General features: G+C 39.6%; 3 protein-coding genes across 3 annotated transcripts; 2 read left to right on the top strand and 1 right to left on the bottom strand.

Annotated features, from left to right (window-relative positions):
- Positions 1-1858: 1858 nt before the first annotated feature.
- Positions 1859-9801, top strand: LOC122402479 (ubiquitin-protein ligase E3A). The gene is made up of 12 exons (XM_043405299.1): positions 1859-2442; positions 3060-3195; positions 3273-3453; positions 4306-4668; positions 4765-5078; positions 5145-5339; positions 5449-5748; positions 5809-6009; positions 6081-6358; positions 6433-6649; positions 6918-7153; positions 7228-9801. Exons 1-12 carry the CDS (start codon positions 2396-2398, stop codon positions 7346-7348), a joined length of 2589 nt encoding a protein of 862 aa, XP_043261234.1. The 5' UTR covers positions 1859-2395; the 3' UTR covers positions 7349-9801.
- LOC122402429 lies at positions 8817-12109 on the top strand. The gene is made up of 4 exons (XM_043405202.1): positions 8817-8969; positions 9683-9965; positions 10044-10300; positions 10998-12109. Exons 1-4 carry the CDS (start codon positions 8817-8819, stop codon positions 11205-11207), a joined length of 903 nt encoding a protein of 300 aa, XP_043261137.1. The 3' UTR covers positions 11208-12109.
- LOC122402477 (chaoptin) lies at positions 11562-21215 on the bottom strand. Its single transcript, XM_043405298.1, has 16 exons — positions 21104-21215; positions 19413-19701; positions 18794-18964; positions 18078-18553; positions 17734-17953; positions 17310-17620; positions 16411-16635; positions 16034-16255; positions 15785-15953; positions 14750-15282; positions 14436-14630; positions 14080-14364; positions 13555-13680; positions 13333-13446; positions 12976-13211; positions 11562-12784 (listed from the first exon to the last, which is right to left on the bottom strand). The coding sequence occupies exons 1-16, from the start codon at positions 21104-21106 to the stop codon at positions 12493-12495; spliced, it is 3867 nt and encodes a 1288-aa protein (XP_043261233.1). The 5' UTR covers positions 21107-21215; the 3' UTR covers positions 11562-12492.
- Positions 21216-21712: the final 497 nt, after the last annotated feature.

The raw sequence follows: 21712 nt of genomic DNA, 5'->3' as shown, positions 1-21712 counted from the left end.
AATCGAGATCTATAATTAAGTTGAAAAGAAAAATTGTTAATAAAAGAAAAAATATTCGCAATTAATTTTGAATACAATAATTCTTTTTTAAATTAAACCCTGTTTTTGTATCTAGGATAAGAGGGTCATTATCATAACTTTCTTAAATATGAACAGCGAGCTGAATAATTCTGAAAAATTTCTACCGGGCTGCGTATTTGGCATTGCAATTAACGAGAAAGTACTAGAAATGAATTTAAATAAAACGCAGTGTGAGTATGTACGAAGGTGTGACCGAGGGAGCGGCTTCATTCGCGCGTCTAGTCGACAAATGGCACAACTTGGCACCGATAATTTCACCCTTTTTTGCCGTGAACTAATGGTTTCCTGTTCGCGTCAGTCCTTCGTTTCACCCCGAAAGCTCAATTTCCCTTTTATATTCGCCCCGAACCGATAGAAATTATCGAATGACTTGCTACTCCTTTCGCTACAATCTCTTCTCCTCCCCGACCCCTCTGTTTGGCCCTCGTTTACTTATTGTCGTGAAATCAGGGAAGAAATTATACATACTAGACACCCCGCGATAACGTATGCTGGATTTAGCACTAAATCGATATTCTCTTTGAAAAACTTCGCCGGTGGTATGCAAGATCGGTGTAGAATTACTTTTGCTGTGTTTGAATAATCAAGAACCTTTAACACGATTTTAAACGATGAATTTCAAATATTGGTAATAATGTCACCCATTGTAACAATTGATCGTATTAATTTATATTTTTTGTTGGATTATTAAACATTAATACAAAGGGGAAACAATGAGTAGAAATTCCAATAATTAAATGTCTTTAAAATAGAAAGAAATGTTAGGGGAAGTTTTATTCCAGATTGTAAAATTGAAGAATGTATTTGTTAGACGTGTTTGGAGACAAATACAAATATTGGAATAATTTTTTAATTACCATATAGTACATAATAATCCTATTTGTTTTTTAATAACCGTTCTATTTTCGAATCGATTTCTATATTCCATTTCAACGCTTAACCTTTTCGCTGCAAAGGGTATATCACGTATATACATATATGCCCTCGATAAGTCGCCGCTCATTTACGAAGAACGTGTATATAGGGTGTCACGTAAGTAAAGTACCAAACTTTTGAGTACCTATTCTACAGAAATTAACATATTTGTTATTGTTTACTGCCAACAAAAAATGTGTTTTTAGCGAGAAAATGAATTGTTTCCGGAGATGAGCCAAATTAACTCCTAAAATTTAGTCATATTTGTTTACAAAAAGCATACAAATACGTACATAAAGTATATTCGGTCTACTACTATCAGTTTCTCGTATGTTTTAACTGATAAGATATCATTATCAAAACTGTACATGATGAAACATTCAACCATTCGAAAAACTCGAAACAGTTAATAACAACTGAAATAATTATAATTTCATCTGCATTGCTGACTGAGAAAAATGTTAGCATAAAAAAAAACCTCGATTAATTGGCCTAATTGGAAAATAGCTCAGATAAATAGAGTACCAAGGGAAAAATGGGTTTTGGTGATATCTGTATCATTTTCACAATAAAGTTGTATTATAGTGAGTTGATCGTAAATCGCAAGATCACAGAATTTTCTTATTAGACAAAAATTTATGTTTCCCGCTTCCGCGTGTATTACATGTATAACATTGAACGCGATTGAGTAAGAGGCGATTTACATAATGGAAATGAAAAAAAAAGGTAACCTTTTTTCAAATCTCTACGTCTGCGAAAATCGTCTTGATCGCGTACGATCCAGGTCACGTTACATCGAGTTATCGAGAAATCGAGAAACATCGGCCACGTTCGATCGATTAAGAATCTCGATACTCGCAACTAGTCTTGTCCGTACAGAACAGTAGACAGCAGCCAAGAAAGGATCGCAAAACGATTCATTTTACCTCTTTTCTCGGTATTTTGACATTGATTTGAAAAATTCGCGTATCAACGGGGTCGGTGTGTTATACAATCCACGGATATTATAATTTGTGCAGTCGCGAAACAGTGTTCACCTAACCTCGACGAAACGTTCGGTTCGAGTTACGGACAAATATACCTCGAGCAAAGCCGAACTACGGTTCTCTTTCTCTCTCACATTCTCTCTCTCTCACTCTCGTTCCCTTACTTTCTGTCTATTCACTCTGTCTTTCTTCTACTATTCTATTTCGAAGTGTACACTAGTTAGTGCGTAATACGTAGTGGAAACGTAGTTAAAGCATCGTGGCGAAGCCGCCGAAAAAAGGACCGCTGACCAAATTTAGTGGTAGTGCGTAAGTCTTCGTTGAAACTTCGATTCAGCAAAGGAAGCGGTCGTGGCGAGATTTTGTGTTACGATTGACGACGGAGGAGGCAAAATTTCGAGGATTCACGGTCTATGAGCGCCAAGGGTCAAGGGGACCCTGGGGAAGATCACGCTTCCAGGTGACATCGACGTCTTACAGTGTTCGATGCGTAGAACTTTCTCGTGACTGTGCCACGTTTTTCTATTCTTTTGTTGTTCTTTTCTCTATGTGAAGACGTTGTTTACTTGGCTTTTTCACAAAACGTAATATCGTTAAAATCCATGAGCTTAGGCTATTTTTAACGTACTTTGTTTTGGTGCAACGACTCGACTCACCGACCTCGAGAAGCTGATCTCTTTCTGAACTGTCATTTCCACTTGAACTGGCAACGTCGCGAATCACTGTTAATATGTCACCACCATGTGTTCCTAATTGAATGAATTGCAATTATTAGGATATACCTCAAATGTTTCTATTATTTTTGTTTCCTTTGTTTATGTTGATGTTCATGTTTGATTGATCAGTGGTAGACTTTTGGGGGCCTAAATATCAACTTTATCTTTTTGATGCTTTGACATTGCGATAACTATTAAGCCAACACAAAAATCTTTCAATTCACTGTCCTGAAATCATAACAAAATCAAAAATTAGTGTTTTATTACGAAGTTAATGTTAAATGTACATCTTTGTGATATATTAGGTTGTGCACATAATTGAATACATAGTAATTATCTTGTTTTGGTATTATTTTATCAGGGTAGGAGCAGAGAGCCCTTGCAGCGACATGAAGCGTACAGTTGCTAAAAAGTTGATTGAACGATATTTTTATCAACTTACCGATGGATGTGGCAATCCCAACTGTGACAATCAAAACTGTGCATCAAGTGGCAAAGTATACATTTAAATATTGTTTAAATTTATTTTAAAAAAAATCGTTTTTATTACCGATTTAATTTCTTTCTTAAATAGGTGACAAATCTTACACCAAATCAAGCTGCGGCACAAGCTATTCAGTTGTTTTCACAAGAGGCAAGACTTTGCGATGGCACTCAACCAAGTAAAGTAGCCCGAACAACGTTAGAGCCTGGTCCGGCGTCGTTGGCTAAGAGTTTACCAGTTAAAAGTGTAAATCCAACATGTTCAGAAGAAGGTATTGCATCAAATCCCAGCACAAATCCTGCCCCTATAGATACTGTCTCAGTAATGCACTCTGTAAAAATGGACATTCCCAAAACTACAAACGAATTGGATTCCATTCCTCAAGCTCCAATGTACAATGATATACAAACTTCTGTTAAAAGTAGATTAATCAGTAAAAATGCAACTTATACGAAACTAATATTAAATGAAAAACCACTCCTTTCCCTTCCTGTCACTAACAACACAAAAATAGATAGTCATAGTAACATGTGCCAATTTTCTAAACTGAATCATAGTTGTGCTTCAATTTTAAATAAAGCAATAATATCCGACGAAGAGATTTTTTTACAAATATTAAGTAAATATAATATTCGTATTCCAAGTTACGATAACAATTCAGTGAAAAAACAAAATAATAAAAATAAAAGTGTAAAACAAGCAGCAAGAAGGTGCAAAGCAAAACCAAAGTTTCACCCTAAGAAAAAGAAGGCATCCCCTAACAAAACGTTTCGCGTAAAAAATTGTTCTCGTTCTGTCGCAAAATTATTAATACTCAATTTGTACCTCAAGTATTTAGAAAAGGAGAGGTATAGTAATCATGCTACAAATAATTGAACAATTTTTCTAATTTTTATGGAATTATTGTACGCAAAATTTAATTAAAGTTATTTATCTAATCTTTGTGTGGCTGCTGTATACATGTTAATAAATCTTGTATTTAATTCGAAATTCTTGTTATTTATTTGTAATTTAATCTAGAGGCATAATAATCTGACACTAAACATTATTTAAAAGACTTTATCACGAGTATGTATAATGCTAAGATAATTGCAACAAAATGAGATTGATTTATTGCCAACAGGAAAACAGGATCCATATCTCACAGAAGCAAAACTTTTGGATATAATAGAAAAGTGTAAATCGGAAGGATCGTATTCACTGTTAATTCGCACATTGGGAGAAGTATTTTCATGTGGAAAAGCATTAAGTCTCAGTTTTCAAAAAACTGTGAAAAATGATTCTCCGCTGGCCGCGCTTCTTGACAGAGCTTCGGATAGCTTGTTAAGGCCCGGCGATATGGATAAGGAAGCAATTAGATCGATACAAGGAGAAGACAAAGAAGAAGACAGCAGCGAACCATCGCCTATAGTTCCTAGTAATGATGACACTAGCGTTGATTTACCAGCTGTCCGAAGAGCCTTTAGTGCTCTTTGGTCTCTACCAGGTAATACATTGTTTCGCGATGTAAGATAATGAATTAAACATAGCAATGTGTTCTCTATGCATGTTTAATTCATTGCACCTTTCTTTTTATGTTTAGGGGAAGCATTTGAGTCTGCTTTAATCAATGCACTAGTCACTTTGGCGGATAATATTGAATTAGATTTGAGAGTGCTTCGCATTATGATGGCATGGGATAATATGGACAGCTTGATAAACGTATTCCTCATTGTGTTTGAAATTCCTGTGCTCGGAAACAGCGAATATCTGGAACTCGCTCTTCACATGCTTTGTAAAGCACTCAGCTGTTTTCCTATTATGGCACAAGCTAAACTGGCTCGCGTATGGGCTAAACATTGTAAATCTCGACTTCCAAGTATTTTACAGGCTTTACAAGAATTGATAACTGTCAAGGTATTTGTGATCGCATTATAAAATTCTAGTTCAAACGGCAGACGGTACAAATTGTTATTTTTATAGGTAATAGGTGGATCTTTTACGCGAGATTATTGCGTTCAAGATTCGGACATTATTACCGCTCCTACGAAAGTTATGAAAATCTTGTATTACGCGAGTATGTTAGCCGGCGAGTTAGACGAGCCTGAATTAAATTTAGACGAAGATGGTGAATCTGCTAGTAACGATAAATCATGGAAATTATCACAGATTCCACAGGTAACAGCATGAAAAAAAAATTACGAAATGCTTAGCCTACCGTTCACTGGAATTAATTTTTTCCCTTTAATTTATTATTAATATGAGCAACGATTATAATTATTTAAAGGATCCATTAGCAAAAGAACTTGGAATTACCGCACTAGACGCGCGGAAACCATTTATACCTTTTACTGACTTTTATAATGAACCATTAAGTGATGCCATAGAAATGGATAAAGACTTTTCATATTATAAATGCGAAGAACCTATAAAATTTAGTTTTATGAATTACGCTTTTATTCTCACGCCTGCTACAAAGACGTTGGGCTTGTATTATGATAACCGTATTCGAATGTACAGTGAACGTCGAATGAGCTTTTTACAGACTGTTGTTGGTCAACCTACTAATCCGTATTTAAGACTAAAGGTATGTATATTCTTCTAATTTTATCGTAATTTACGTTAATAGTTATTTTTATTAAACTAGGTTAGAAGAGATCGTTTGATAGACGACGCGTTAGTTGAATTAGAAATGATCGCCATGGAAAATCCATCCGATCTTAAGAAACAATTAGTCGTTGAATTTGAGGATGAACAGGGAGTTGATGAGGGTGGAGTATCCAAAGAATTCTTTCAATTAATTGTAGAAGAAATTTTCAACCCTGATTATGGCATGTTCACGACTCAGGTAATTCAGATTTCGATCATTTGAAATTGATTGGACAGAAAATTTCAAACAGTGTTTTTTTTATATAATAGGAAGATACGCAAATGACGTGGTTTAATCCAACATCGTTTGAAAGTGACGCACATTTCACGCTTATAGGCGTTGTTCTTGGCCTAGCCATATATAACAACGTAATTCTCGATGTGCGTTTTTCAATGGTGGTTTACCGAAAATTGCTTGGTAGAAAAGGAAGTTTTGCCGATTTGGAAGATTGGAGTCCTACATTATATCGAACATTGAAAGAATTGATGGAATATACCGGGGATGACATACCAGAGACATTCATGCAAACTTTCAGAGTGGCTTACAAGTAAGTATCTAGCGCAACTAACAAACATTATAATTTCAATATCCAATAGACTAATGACTTGTATTGTTCCATAGGGATGTATTCGGTTCGATATCTTTTCACGATCTCAAAGAAAATGGCGATGAATTGTTCGTGACGCAGGCAAACAAAAAAGAATTCGTAGATCTCTATGCGGACTTCTTACTTAATAAATCAGTAGAAAGACAATTTAAGGCGTTCAGGCGTGGCTTCCAAATGGTGACGGACGAAAGTCCGCTGGCGTTACTTTTTAGACCTGAAGAAATCGAACAGGTATGTTCGTACTATTTACGTCGTCGCTCGTTTCGACCCGAAGACGAATTTGAATTTAACTACCATGTCGCGGTCGGCATTAAACATTGATGTTATTTTGAAAGACCGTTAAGTACACGACTGACTGAAAAACACTAATTGTCTAAATATGCACACGGAAAGTATGTACGATGTATATTTATAGATCATGTTTCGTAAAAGTTTAACATACCTAATTTGAGTAAATTGAGGTTATGACTTTTAACCGGCTATTATTGTATGATTACAGCTTGTTTGCGGCAGCAAGATCTTTGATTTCGCAGAACTAGAAGCAGCTACAGAATACGAGGGTGGTTACACAGTGGACAGCGAGGCGATACGTAATTTCTGGCGGGTTGCTCATTCGTTGCCACCGGAAAGTCAACGTAGACTTCTCCAGTTCACTACAGGAAGCGATAGGGTACCTGTTGGTGGCTTGTCAAGGCTAAAAATGGTCATTGCCAGACACGGCCCGGACTCTGATAGGTACGTATTATGAAAAATCACGGTTTCCTCTCGGAATATCGTTTCAACGGTAAAATTTTGTTCCGATTTTTCAGACTACCAATAGCTCACACATGCTTCAACGTCTTACTGTTGCCGGACTACAGTACAATAGAAAAATTACAAGATCGGTTGTTGAAAGCGATCAACTATTCAAAGGGTTTCGGTATGTTGTAAGCGTGCACAAAAGCTTCGGTATCTCCCCCCAGTCTTTCAGAGTATCGTCGAATTCCAGACACGGAATTCGAGAGTCTCTCTTTTTGTCCCGCTATATAGACGTATTTATTCGAAATTCATACAAACATTGCGAACCAATCCCGCTTTCGTAAAATGGTTCAAAAACAATAAATTTGCCCGATTGATACCGAGAATACCTCGCAAACGATCGTTGTCCTCCAATGTGTTTTCCCCGCACAAGCGGCAACAGGAATTGCTGTACAAAAAGAAAAAAAAAAGAAAAAAAAAAAACAAAACAAAAGAGAATGAAACGAAATACAAATTTTTACGCGGTATACGCTTCGAAATTTCCTCGCACTACTGTTGTTTAAGCGCCAAAGCAGACTAACGCACTTCATCAAGTCTTGCCGTGATGTTTCTCTGATACTTTGTGCTTTTAATGCTCTCGATTGCGGACAGTGAAGAAATGTCGGTTCCGTCTCTAAATCGGCTTCAAAGTTGCTGTGACTCGTCTCTCGATGTTATTCTTACAAGAAAAGAAACAACATAACGCGGTACACACAGCTTAAGAATAAATAGTGAGATGCGCGACTGTGATGAGTGTGAAAGTGTATCGAGAACGGTCGGTCGGAATTTGTAGAAATATATATTATTTGTAGACTTAATGGATCATAGTTGGTACAATGCTGCAAATCAAGCCGAGAATACCCCCCCCGTTTGACGTTGAGCGCTGTACACAAGATCAATTTTATAATGGCGTAGAAGAACGCAGAATCATGATCGCTGATGTTTCATTTTTTGCGTTTTTTATGTGACTTCTGTTTCCGGGTTTCCCTTACACCACATTTTACCTCGGTGAATACAAGTAGTGTCTGATAATCTATATGTATACACGAGATTGAATTTGTATAAACATTTGTAATCGGCGGCTTTCTGAAGAAACTGCTCCACGTTGTCGGCTGCCTTATTGTTAGTCACGTGACAATAAAGTTCTATTGAGTAATCCGTGCGCCATTTATTTTCGCAACAAGCTGTGATCGGATCAAATTTAATTGACCGCCAAAGCGACTTTCCTGATTATAAATCACACCAGGCACGACTCCTACTCTTACGTTGGATTCGTATAACGACGAAAGACGGAATAGTGGAGGTAGCAAAACTGTACCATGCGGTAGGGATTGTTCCTCAATGGTCCTTGAGCGGCCAGTTAATTTTGTTCCGACTATAAGAACTCGACGGAATTCTATAGCAAAAGTCGATTTAAACGAATCGCGCTATATAAATATATGTATACTTCGTTGTCAGGTGAAGTTACGTACCGACGGATAATTTCACAGGTTTTGTGAATGTGAACGTTTTCTTTTTGGACGAATGGACATGAAAATTAACTGATTTTTTTTTTTGTCGTCGTTACGGCAGTAAAATTGTGATTGGTGTTAAAATCGTGTGTAGTAGAAAATTAGCGATTATGAGTACCGAAGGAGGCCCGACTGCGATCCGTGTGTCCTGTTCTTTGAACATGAACGATTTACAAAGTCAGAACAGTTTCGATTTTGTACCAAAGTCTGATTATAACGAGAACTGGCATCTGGAAAATAAATATCTTTTTCATAATCAACAAGTAAACGAAGAACACGTGTGACCCAAACGATTCTAAATACTGCTCCATACATTTTGTACATTTTCTTTTTAATTTTTAACATAGTCAGCGGCACGCGAAAATTAAGGTTTCCTATAGAACCTTACAAACATATGTATTACTCTGCGATACTCAACTTTACGGAATTACAGTTGAATCAAAGAAAGAACTTGGAACCTATTGCCTGACTTGGTCGGCCCCCAGATTTATACGCGCTGCATTTTTTTTATTTTTGGGGGCTGCATCGATACATGTATATTTAACATTCATTGCCAGTGGTGATATATTTTTGCAACGTATACAAAATGGTTGCCAACGAATCCGATAAATATCTGGAATATTTGAAAGATCGATGAAACACGTCACGACAACTGCAGGGATAGAATTCTTCCTATCTGTATAAAGAGTTGGAAGTTTCGAATGCGTTCTTTCTTTGATCCGATTATAGTTATAGTCAGATTAAATTTAATTGACCGCTCGATGCTACTTTTTCGGTTACGAGTCATACGAAACGATACTCCCGCTTTTACGTTTCCGTATCTTTGAGCTTTCAGCTAATTCTGATGCGACTATAGTGCAAAAATTCCCACATCGAAACGAAAGATATACTTGTCCACTCGAGTAAAGTTTCGCGTTTGACGAACGTTGTAAATAATTTGTAGCAAGGTTTTCTTCTATTTTGTATGTTTTACTAGTTCCTAGAAGGGGAAAAATACGAGGTAGATCACAGCTGCTGCGCGCGAGATCATATAACGTGCAACGCTTATCCACATTTGAGGGATAAACACGGATTCAAACCGGACGGAAATACTTTGAATGAGAAATCAAGCGACCGGAAATACGACGAGGAATCGATCGATCACTCGTTGCCGGGTATCATCCACGAGGCTACGAGCTCCGATTGGAAATGGAGAAATCCTTACAGCATTTCCGATCTACATCGATCGAATCGATGGAAACACAATAATTTCGTTTCGGGTAAATTTAATACGTAAATTTATTGTACGGGACGCAAATGAATGTATTAAATATTATATAGCCGTCTGTTTTTCGAAGGGAACGACTTTTCCACGAATCCGTTGCGGGACGCGTGTAACAAAATAGAGAATCGCTACGAGGATTCTGGTAAAAGCGACGCGAAATCGAACTACTTCCACAATTTTCGAGAATATCTGGTCAACTATCAAGAATCATGCGGCGTTCCACGGACAGAATATTCTTTCTCGGCTCTTATCAAGATAATGGGCCAAGCAACTGGTCGATCTCTTCTCGCTCTGTTATACGTGATGCTGAACATCATACCTGTCGTAGAGGTATTGTCAATCCCTTGATGTACGATGAACACGATATCTTAAAATTAGCACTCCTGTACCAGAGAAAAAAAGAAGAGAAATTGTTCCAAAAAATTACTTTGAAAACTACGACTGTCTGTGAACCGCGTGTCCAGAAAACTAAACGAAATCCTATTTTCGAGGAGTGGAGAAAGGCAGCGTGCCTGGCCCTCTGCTACCTGGCACCACGCGAGTAAGCAGAACACTCGTTGCTTCTCCCACCATTTTGCACGGTGCGAGGTATTAGTGGGCCCTCGAGTCACGCTGTCTTCCCCCACTCCTCGAAGGTAGGATCTAGCTTATCATTCTGCCGTTGATTGTTTTTTCTTTACATTTTTTAAGACACAAAAATGTTCAAAATCACACGGTCAGAAATTATGCACATATTCACGAGCATATTCCTCTATATTGGAAACACGTTTCCAAAGGACTTTTGGAACATTCGGTTGCATACAGTCCGACTCGTACCTCTTTTTATTTAGAAGAAAACACATCAACAGACAGCCAAGTTTACTAAAAATATAATTTTGCTTCTTTTCTCTTTTTCATTGTCGCATGCAATCGGTGTATAATTATTCTTTCCAAGTAAATGACACTTTCAGTTATTTTACTTCCAAGTTACTATTCGATAATAATATCATCGCATGCCCTTAATATATTGCAACTTCGTTTTTTCAAGGTGCTCCTATACATATTGCGATTCATTTTGGACAAAGTGGACAGTATAAGGAAGAGCAGGGACTTCCGGCAAGCAATGATACGATGCTTCGTATTCACGATGGAATTATTCAGTGTGTACATATGCTTAACATTTATATTCGGTTTTATCGTCTTACCGATCTTGCAGATGGTAATCGGTATATCGGCAAAGATCATGCTCTACAATTAATCCCGATGACTGTCGTTTCGTACGATAGAAGGATGTTGATTAGCAATCCGTTATAGCAGGCATTACGTGTAAATATTGAGAACTGTTTGCTCGTGTATAATTGAAAAATCTTTTCGGACAAATATTAATTTTCATTTCTGTTAATAGAGCGCGTATATCAATAACGAAGTTTTAATTTATTTTCAGAATTATACACCGGCGAGTATATCTCTTTTATTATGTTTATGTTGCTCGTATTTTCCGTTGTACGATTGTCTTTTATACGATTATTCATATATGTGTCTTTTTTTATACGATTCTATCGATGTTATGTGTACAAAGCCACTGTTTTTATACAGCGATATTAAAGATGGAAATAATAACGAAAACGCTTGTTGTATATTCGGTGCAATTTTATTAAAAAATGTCGTGTCGACGGCATGTATTTGCAAGCGAATATTCTTTCTCTTTTTAACAGATAGGTATAAAATCCTTTTACTGTCGAGTTATACAGGATATCACTTGAGAATGTACTTTAAAACTACACGAGTCTCTTTGATCTTTACGCTCCATATTCGCTAACTGGTCACGTGTTCTTTAGTTCAACCATGACGCGAGGAAACGAATACGACACTACGTTGTTAGTTTTATACAACGAACGCAAGAAGAGTTTACTAGTTGCTACAAAGAGAATGAAACCTCAATTCCTGTTGATTCCGACGATTTACACTTTGTACGAGTATCTGAATATTAATTTGACAGTCTCATTGATTCGAAGCGTGCTGCTCAAGGCGAAGAAAATAAGGGGTGTGCAAAAGTATCATTTTCTCTACGACGCCTCGGATTAAAATGCAAACGCGAGATGAAACCGTTTCGTGGAAGAAATAGTGGAATGTCCATCGTTGAACGAAACAATGCTTCCGCGTGAAATTAAACGACGATCGTATCACAAACATGGATAGATAAAATCATCATTGATAACGATAATAAATATCACCTACACGATACGCTTACACGCTATTATGATAACGCGTAAATAAATAAACTACGGTTACTTAAAAATTATGATACTTACTGCTAAATGAATTAAAATACGATGCGATGTACATAGAGCTGGACAAAGCTATTTCCCTTGTAGGGAACGAAGATTAATAATTGAAAATTATACGAATGACAAACGTCGCCTGCGTTTTCGGAATTAAATAAACATACTGGTGGTATGTTTGCATTTTATGGCACCGGCGCGTCGCGAAACGAACAGTGATCGAGCCGAAGAGTGCGAAATTTGAGTAGACAGAGAAGAGGCTCAATAGATCGCTGCTGCGAGGACGATCAAGAAAAGAAGAACGAGCAAATGCGGCGCGTGAACGTAACCAGCCGCGCCCCATCCGCATTCGAGATCGGTTTTCAGCGCTTCCAACACAGAAATGTTATTCTTGTTCAAGCAAAACGTTTCGCGCAAATCGTCGTCCCAGTTGTTGTTCCAGCAATCGAACTCGTCGTCCTCCTCGTCGCGCTCGAAGTTCTTAAATTCGCTGTAGGTGTTGCACCGGTCTTCCTGGTACTGTCTGTGCTTTCTTTGCCACGTTTCCATCCATCTAGAAATAAAAAGAACAAACCTAGGAACCCCTCATTCCTAGATCTATCGTCTTCCAACGGAAATTTGTTGCATTTAATCGGAGTAAAAAGATAAAGTCGATGTCTTGATTAGTTCTTGAGACGCTTAACTTATTCAGCTTGTTCCAGTTTCTAGAATCAGTCTGTAGATTAAGAGTAAGGGCAAACTCACCCAATGTCGCAGTCGCAAGTAAAATAGCTTCCTGCTACCGTGAGACTCATTAGAAACCGTTTCCCCGGAACTCCCGGTTTGTACCCATTAGAGGGATTATGAAGCGTCCGTACATCGCTGTGATGAAGATGAACGGTCACGTTCCTCACCCATTCCGCGTTCTCGAACATCATCTTCGGCACGGAGCCCACGCTGGTGTTGTACATCTCGAAATGCAAGTGCGGATTTCTTATTCCCTGCAACGAACCTCACTCTTTATTTTCGAAAACTATTATCCCGTGCTAAATGTTCCATGAGCATTAATTGACCTTTAATTTGAAAACATTTATCAAAGCGGAAGATAGTAAAAATGCATACTCGTAGTATATCTATGTGTATATTCTTGAGAGCTTGACCAGTCAACGTTATATTGAATAGTTTGTAGGGGAACCTTCCTTTCATCTCCTTCTCCAAATCCGTGTCGTTTTGTACCTAAAATCGAGATATTCGACGTTTTAGCAACGTCGCGACGCCAAGTACCGATGTCACGGAGACACTTTGGTCGAAATTCTCGAAACGCGAAATTTATTTTAAACCTACGTCGATGACTAGATGCCGCAGGCCGTGATTGTACTCCAGGATGTTGGGGAAGTTGAAATTCTTCACGCCGTTGTAAGCGGTTATATATAACTTGCGAAGTTTCGTGGCTTTGCAGAGAGCTCCTGCCTGCAGACGAAGAAACGTTTATTTTAGATGTGGTTCGAAACCCGATTTTTACATTCACGAATCTCGAATCCGAACTCGGAATTTTTACTATTTTCCTTTTTACTGCATTCGTTTTCTAAAAAGAAACGAACCGAATTCAGAATCTGATCGATAACCAATGATCTATGACCCGAGTATTGATAACTTAAACAGATGGTAATTACGAGTCACGTGCCAATGATCAATGAAACGTTTCAACGACCTTTTGACTACTAATCGACTACTATCGCATAATAATTTTTAATAGAAGGTTTCAGTCATAAAAAATTGTGAGTATTTATTTCCTGCCTCCCAAGTTCAAATCTTGCTGGCTTCGACATTCTACAAAGAAAAGATCGTACTTTTCGAACGAGAACTTACTTCGAACGTGGTCAAAGATAATCGTCGTATGTCCAGTTCCTCGAGACTGTCCGCGATACCTAAGAAGCTAGTGTTGCTGACTATCGAAATGGGATTATCCGCGAGACTGAAGGTTTTCAGTTCCGGTAGGGTGTGCGTGATCAATGGCACCACCGTTAGATCGTTGGCACTAAGATCCAGGTAGTGTAGGGACGTTAAGTTCGATGCTATTTCTGGCGGTATCGATGCCAGCTCGTTGTGCGCCAAATACAACGTTTGCAGTCGTCGAAGTGGCAAGTCTGGCACCTACGGGCAACATTCCCCCCAAAGAAGTTAGGCTTACACGCTGATTCTGGACATTCGTCTACAATACGTACACTCAGGAGCGAGATGTTGGTCAAATCGAGATAGAGAAGCGAGTCCTCCAAACCGTGGAACGTTCTTCCGCGAGACTCCAACAGCAGCTGTTTATTGTGACTCAGGTCGAGATGAGTTAGATACGGCATGTCGGAGAACACTCCGTCGTCGAGCCTGACTAATCGATTGTAGGACAAGTCCAACCACGTTAGACTCTGAGACAAACATAGCGTTAGTGGAAATAATAAATAGATCTTCTCTGCTAAAATGGTAAGGGTCGGTTGAAAAGAAGTATCTCGATAATTAAAACAGCTAAAAAGAGAATGAAACTGACTCGTAATCTGAATATGGCGTCCGTGGTGTGGATCCCCGACAGCGAGTTCCAAGACATGTCCAATATAGACAAACTGGCAGCGGAAGAGATGGACATAGCCTTAATTGGCAGCCTCGTAAACTGATTATGAGACAGATCCAAGCTCTCCAAGTTGATGTCCGAGAACATGTTGTCCGGCAGTGCTCTTAGCTTGTTGTGGGAGAGATCGACGATCCTGAGTCTCTTCAGGTGCCTAAGAGCCTCCGCTGGTATGTCCGTGATGTCGTTCCACGAGAGAAACAGGACCTGAAGGTTCTTCGTGTTACGGAAGCAGTCGAAGTCGACCTCCATCAGTTCGTTGTGGCTCAGATCGAGCCACTGCAGGTGAGGCATATTCCCGAAAACACCTTGCGTGACGTTGTTCAGTTGGTTGTGGGACATGTAGAGGTGCGTTAACGAGTACTCCACCGGCTTGAAGTAATACTTCATCACGTCGGAGATGTTGTTGTAGCTCAGGTCGAGGACCTTGATGTTCGACTGTATCGAGCCACCGACTGCAACGGTCAGAGATCGTCCATCTTGTTTAACGGTGAAACGGAGCACAAAAATGTTCTTAAATATTAATTAAACCGATTTAACAGGATGCAAGGAATATCAGAATCTTCTAAGACTTATTCAGTTTCGATTCTAGCAAGTTCGGAACATTAAAAGACGTATTTAAATTTAATATTCCATTCGAGAGTTAGATAACGCTACCCTCTATAGCGTTTCGTCCGCGTGACTACTCGATGGGTAGAAAAAGGGGGGATCGAGACTCGATGACTTCGTATCGTCGAATGTTCTTGAACTTTCGATGTCACGTGTCAATGATCCCGCAAAGAGGGATTTACATTTGCGCAATACATTGCCTAAGAGCAGCGTAAGAGAACCGGAGGTAGCGTCCGTGGCAATTTGTACCAGCAAAAGGGTTTCATCGACATTCGTTTAGCAGGCTTACGGAAATCTGTTTACACGCATTAAACCAGGGTAGCCCAAAGTATTTAACAATGGACTTACTGGTGGTCGCCGGCGTGAACGTGGTGCTATTGATCCACAGTTTCGGGATCTTGTTGTGGCTAGCGTTCACCTTGAACGAGGACAATGTTCCCACCTGATCGAACGAGGCGAAATCGAACTCGTTCAGATCGTTGTACGCGAGATCGAGGAACTCCAGGTCCGGCAGATTCTTGAACGGAAATGTAATTAGAAAACGAACGTTTCGGCTCCAGTTGCAATATCATTTTACTTATTCCGCTAGAGCTTCACCTGAAACGCTTCGTCGGTGATCTCCTTTATTTTGTTGCCACGCAGGTTAATGTACTTCAGCATTTTCATATTCATGAACCCGCGTCTCTCGATTCTATCTATAGCGTTGTCCTCTAAATTTATCGTCTTTAATCTCGGCAGGTCGACGAACGTGTGGGTCTGGATCGTTTTGATCATATTGAACGCTAAGTTCACTTCCTCGAGCCTCCAATGTATGTCAACCTCGCAACGAAATATCACTTACTATACAGGAATCGTATAATAGGAGGTGGAAGTGACAAACTAATATTTCATATAATACGTTCAAGTTTCAATAGCGTGAAAAATGTGAAAATAAAGTGGGGGGTAACGTGACAATACGAAGGACAGCACAGTACCTGGAACGTCCCCTTTCTGATGCTATCGATCTCGTTATCCTGTAGCTCGATCCGTACGATCTTGTTCATAACGTGGAACGACGTGTCCGGCATGGATTTAAGCTTGTTGTTGCTTAAATCTAGGTGTCGTAGATTCGACAAGAACTTGAAAGGGGTGTTCGGAATCTCAGAGAAGGAGGACGACAGACCGTGAGACATCCTCAGCGTCAGAAGCGAAGGAGCCACCTAAGAGAATAGAATCTCGATCGAATCGTTTGAATCCAAAACTATTCTCGATGCAGTAAGCAAAAAGAAATTGAGAAAATAGTATCGTCTCAATTTGTACTGTTCCATCGTTGTTGATGCGAGAATAAATTATTAAGCGAATTAAGCTAAGAGTTTCCGCCGAGTGAACGCGTCCTAGATCTCGATGGAAGCGGGATCTAAAATATACGCGTACAATATTCAGAATCTTCGTCGATGTCGTTCAGGTAGCAATTTCTCGTGTTTCTGATTGGGTCAACTATTCGTTGCACGGAAGATTATTTCTAGAAGCCCGCTTTATTGGAATTATCCGCGGCTATCAAGGCCTTTACGTATGCGATTCGAATCTAGTTTAATTAAATATTAAGGTAAATTACTGATTGTGATCGATCCAGTGCGTCGCGATTTTGTAAGGTTGCCTGTTAGAAACGTAGTCAGCGTACCCCGAAAGGATAACGAGTCATTTGTCTCCGTTTTGCGCGCGAGCACAACTATTTATTATTCGATAATTTAATACCAACACTCTCTATTTACTCGAAACTGTATCATAAAAACAATTGCTTCGTGGGAATGATTCTTGTGATTTTATGGAACCGTAAAACAATTTTCAACCCCTTTGTTTAAAAGATAGCAGAAGGGAAAGCGGGCGAGATTACCTCTAAGAAGGCTTCGTCCTCTATCGTGGTGATCGAATTCTCCGAAAAATCCAGGTACTGGATCCCGTGAACGTGCATGAAAGCGTGATTTTTTATAGTGTTCAGATTGCTCTTGACGATATGAAGCTCGTTGATGTCCATCCCGAACTCCATAAAATCCTCCGCGGACAGGGTCGGCTGTGGCATCCGTGAAATCGACAGAAATCGCATGTTCCTCATCTGTCTTAGATCCTGAAGGGACACCATGCTGTTCTCCATCCCGCTCAGGTCCAAATTGTACAGAGAATATTGGAAACCGTTGAACACTTCCACTGATGATGCATCGTCGATTCAGAGAAGATGGAATATAAGAATGAAGGAACAAGACACTTGCTGAACGAGCTAACAACAGCTACGAAATTGATATTTCAATGTTTCATCTTACCTGGCGAGAATGTCTGGAGCTTGTTCTCGCGGAAGCTGAGGGTTCGCAGAAAATCGTATTCTTGGAAGATAGGGCTCGGAAGAGAGGTGATGTTGTTTCCTGATAGATCCAGCAATTCCAGGGACGACTCCAGGCCAGTAAAGTCGGAGGAATCGACTTCCATCAGATCGCAATCGGTGAAATAGAGTTCTCGTATCCTCGAGTCCTTGAACGCGCCCTCCTAAAACGCGTCGTTCAGACTTTTAGATCAATTGGAAATTCGCGGCGACCTACGCGTTGAAATTGATCACAGACGCGATTGTGCTCGCGAAATTCTTTGATCGAAATATAAAATATTTCCGTGCCTCGATCATGGTCAAAGGATTGCCATCGAGGTAAGTCCTGTTGACTTTGTAAAAGTGTTGGAAGTCGTTGGGCATGAGGATCTCGATCTGATTGTAGTCCAACCGCAGAGTATCCAGGGACATTTGGAGCCCCCTGATTTCCGGTTCTTGCTGTGCGTTCAGCATCCTGGATATCCGGTTGTAGCTCAGGTCGAGGACCTTCATTCGTTTCAGGGACGACAACTGCGAATAGGGTATGTTGGTCAGTTGATTCCCGTTGAGAAAAAGGTGCACCAAATGCGCCATGCCGTCCCTGAACACCGACGGATCGATTTCCTTCAGGTTGTTCTCCCTCAGATCGAGCATGTCCAGGTACGTGAGGCCCGCGAACGCGTCCGCCGGAAGTCGGTCGATCGCGTTACGCCCCAGTCGTAGCTTCTGCAGGGAATTCTCTAGACCGCGCCAATTGTCCGGTGATATCTTCGATATCTTGTTCCCTGTTTGCATAAATCGTTTTACAGAAAACTTTTCGGGACTCATAGTTCGTTACATTTATCAGTGTGGCAGTTGTATCGATTTAGCGTTTGTATTCGAACGAAGGTAATTTTTGTAAAGGATCTTGAAAACTTTCTTTGTAACTCAATATACGGCCCCAAAGATTGAAAAAGTTTTAAAAATTAAAATCGACCGTATAGGGATAAGGAAGACGACACTGTAGGTATTCAAGGAGGAAGTACCTGTCAGATCGAGAAGTTGCAACTTCTGCAAATGCCTGAACGACCTGCTGGGCACCCTCTCGAGGCGATTGTAGGGTAATTCGAGCTCCCATAACGATCTCTCAAGCCCTAGGAAAGCTTCGTCCGGGATGTCGGCCAGGAGATTATGCTTGATCCGTAGGTTGTACAGACCTGAGAGATAGGGGAGCAGCGTGTACGTGAAAACTGAACTGCCACGTATCGTTTGTACATAACGTAATCGATGTTGCACGGCCGATGCCCTTTAACCCCTATTTCCTTATTCTCACACTCGAGTATCTCTTGGTGCGATCATTATATATAATTACACGCGTTATAATTTCATCTTCCGTTTTGTACGATCATACCAGTAATTATGAAAATGTAAAAAAACTTGAATTTGTCGAATTAATTAAAATATATTAACTCTTTTATGAGACCCAAAATCAAAGGTTGAAACAGATATTCCTAATCTCTTAAATAAATTCCGAACGAACGTAGAAATTTTTTGGTCAAAAATTCTCTTGCGATTCGCGGACATTCTGGGCCTTAGAATTCTTGCAAATTTTCCGAAACTAACCACGTCGATGGAGCCCTAGCGGAACGTGTTTGGGTTTTGTACCTGTGTTCATGAGAAACTGTGGCTGTAGAAACATCAGTCCATTGTTCTCCAATTGAAGCTTGAACACCATCGAGGAGTTAATTGACTGAGGTATCCGCGGCATCGGAACGTTATAACAGGTGACTATGCCGAGATGGGGAATGGCTTTCGAGCAAGTGCAAAGGGGATTGACGACGCACGGCGGATACTGCACGGGCAGCTCGTGCATCCTCACCATGGACGCCCACACCATCAGCAACAGGGTGACAATCACGAGAACGTAACCCACTTTAACCATCGTTGCCAAATTCTGTAAATCAAATCAAGGTGAAATATTTGCCGGGCGCTGGCACGGTATCGAAAAATCAAAATGCATCCGCCATACAACAATTTCCACCGACTCTTTAGTAATATAATTCCACTCTATCTGCGTGTTCTTGTTTCTGCCTTTTCGTCACCTAATTAAGCTTTAAATTGTATTTGGCAAACAAGCCGATTATCAAATATTATACTATAATCTTCCCGGTACACGTGCCAATGTACACAAAGAATCCTTTCTACGTTCCGGAAAGTTCTTCACTGGTATAGAAACCATATAAATTGATTATTCCTGTTGTTTCATGTTTAATACTTCGTCTATGATCTTACCAAAGGACACTGGTTTCTTCGAATTTCCGTGTTCACAGTTACTTCTTTAAATTATACATATTGTAAATGAATAGCATATAAAATGATTCGAATCGATTTATTGATAACAAGAGCAATTAATTGTTATAGTTTCTAAACAAAAATACTCGTGCTTATACGTTTCGATCCTTACAAATCGTTAATATTAGCCTTACCGATTATTCGAACAAATTTCATTCCATGTCTCTCGCAGAAGAATTTAATACGTCCGAGTGTGCCAACAACCGATATTCTACTGTTACAACTTACCGTATCGAACGATTTTAAAATCAGTTTCGATACGCGCAAAAAAAAATTATTTGGTAACATCGTACGAACGGTCGTTACATACCAGGAATAATATACACTGGCACAACAATGTCGGGACACACGCGGAAATATTGTATCTTCTATTGTTATTACCGAGGATATCATTAAACAAAAAAAATTAAATTTCAGCCCCGAAGATGATTGTTAAGAAAAATGACAGAACCTTTATTAATAATCGTAACCAACCCATAGCCAGAATATGTGCGTTCGATTTAATTACTTTATCGTACATGGAATTAACGAATGTACTATACGCGATAATTTCATACTACGTGTGTCAATACACGTACTTAATACCATGAATTTCACCCTTCTATTCACAATTTTCTGTGTAATTAGAATCTCAGACTTTTTAAAAAATAATTCCCCCCAAACTCAATAATTCACACTGTATTCCTGGGTGTGCAAAGGCCATCGAAGAAAGCACAATAGCACTCCGATACTTCCGACTCTTTAAATACAGATCGAATAAAAGCGTCAAACATTATTATAAATATTGAATTCGGAATAAAAAAAAAAAATTTATATTTTTTCCGTTATTTAGATATAGATTTAATCGGAATTCTTTAAATAGTTTTATACATCCTTGTCTCTGCGAGCATAACCGATTTTTAAACGCCGCGCACAATTAATTGCTTTGAAAAAGGACCTCGAATCCGCGACTATTTCACTGTCCTTTGCACATCCACGGTTCGAACGATCGACGATCAGTTTACCATGTTTCCGTGGATCTGAGGAGAACGTGTCTATCGGTGCTCGCGATCACGCGAACGTCGCAGTTCGATCGCGATGATCACACTAAGGGTTCTGCTCCTCGCCAAGTGGCCACGGCCACCCCGTATAATAGGGCTTCGGGAGTGCCGAACAGTTTCGGTGCTTCTCTTTACCCGATTATAAGGACGATATTCCATTAGGCAGCGAGTGAAAATAATCGCGAACAGCATCAGTGAATGCCCGTGCTGCGGCTATAGCTATTCGAGAGTTCGTAGGCACGTGGGGGATGAAGGCATCGCGATGGAACGGATTTCACCGGGGAAGCACGTGTATTCTTCATGAGTTTTTTTACAACAACGTTTCTTCGCAGAATCTCCGCTATTTTGTTCGGTTCTCCTCGAGTACTTAATACTTTGTGAAAAAGAAAGGAAATCAATTTAAGACTTTCAGAAAATACTGCAAAGAGAATTGTCGAATAAAAATTACTCGATTCTGTCCACATTCTGATTATTCATCGTGAAATTTTCTCAGTCCGTCGAGTTTTCCCTGATTCTCTCAAACGCCATTTCGTAGGCAATTAAACAATCATAGATTGTAAGCTACGTTAGGTT

This window comes from Colletes gigas, unplaced genomic scaffold, assembly GCF_013123115.1.
Source record: "Colletes gigas isolate AHSC1104 unplaced genomic scaffold, ASM1312311v1 Colletes_gigas_Sc00036, whole genome shotgun sequence".
Taxonomy (NCBI): Eukaryota; Metazoa; Arthropoda; class Insecta; order Hymenoptera; family Colletidae; genus Colletes; species Colletes gigas.
This window is presented reverse-complemented; position numbering and strand designations above follow the sequence as displayed.

Bases quoted from the DNA above. Each gene is read 5' to 3' on its own strand.
- LOC122402479 (XM_043405299.1), top strand. From the start codon at position 2,396: ATGAGCGCCAAGGGTCAAGGGGACCCTGGGGAAGATCACGCTTCCAG. The intron at 3,454-4,305 runs GTATTGCATCAA...TATTGCCAACAG, and splicing joins TCCAACATGTTCAGAAGAAG to GAAAACAGGATCCATATCTC. The intron at 5,749-5,808 runs GTATGTATATTC...TTATTAAACTAG, and splicing joins ATCCGTATTTAAGACTAAAG to GTTAGAAGAGATCGTTTGAT.
- LOC122402429 (XM_043405202.1), top strand. From the start codon at position 8,817: ATGAGTACCGAAGGAGGCCCGACTGCGATCCGTGTGTCCTGTTCTTTG. The intron at 9,966-10,043 runs GTAAATTTAATA...TGTTTTTCGAAG, and splicing joins ACACAATAATTTCGTTTCGG to GGAACGACTTTTCCACGAAT. The intron at 10,301-10,997 runs GTATTGTCAATC...CGTTTTTTCAAG, and splicing joins ACATCATACCTGTCGTAGAG to GTGCTCCTATACATATTGCG.
- LOC122402477 (XM_043405298.1), bottom strand. The intron at 16,256-16,410 runs GTACTGTGCTGT...TTTCGTTGCGAG, and splicing joins TCAGAAAGGGGACGTTCCAG to GTTGACATACATTGGAGGCT. The intron at 13,212-13,332 runs GTATGCATTTTT...GGTTCGTTGCAG, and splicing joins TACACATAGATATACTACGA to GGAATAAGAAATCCGCACTT.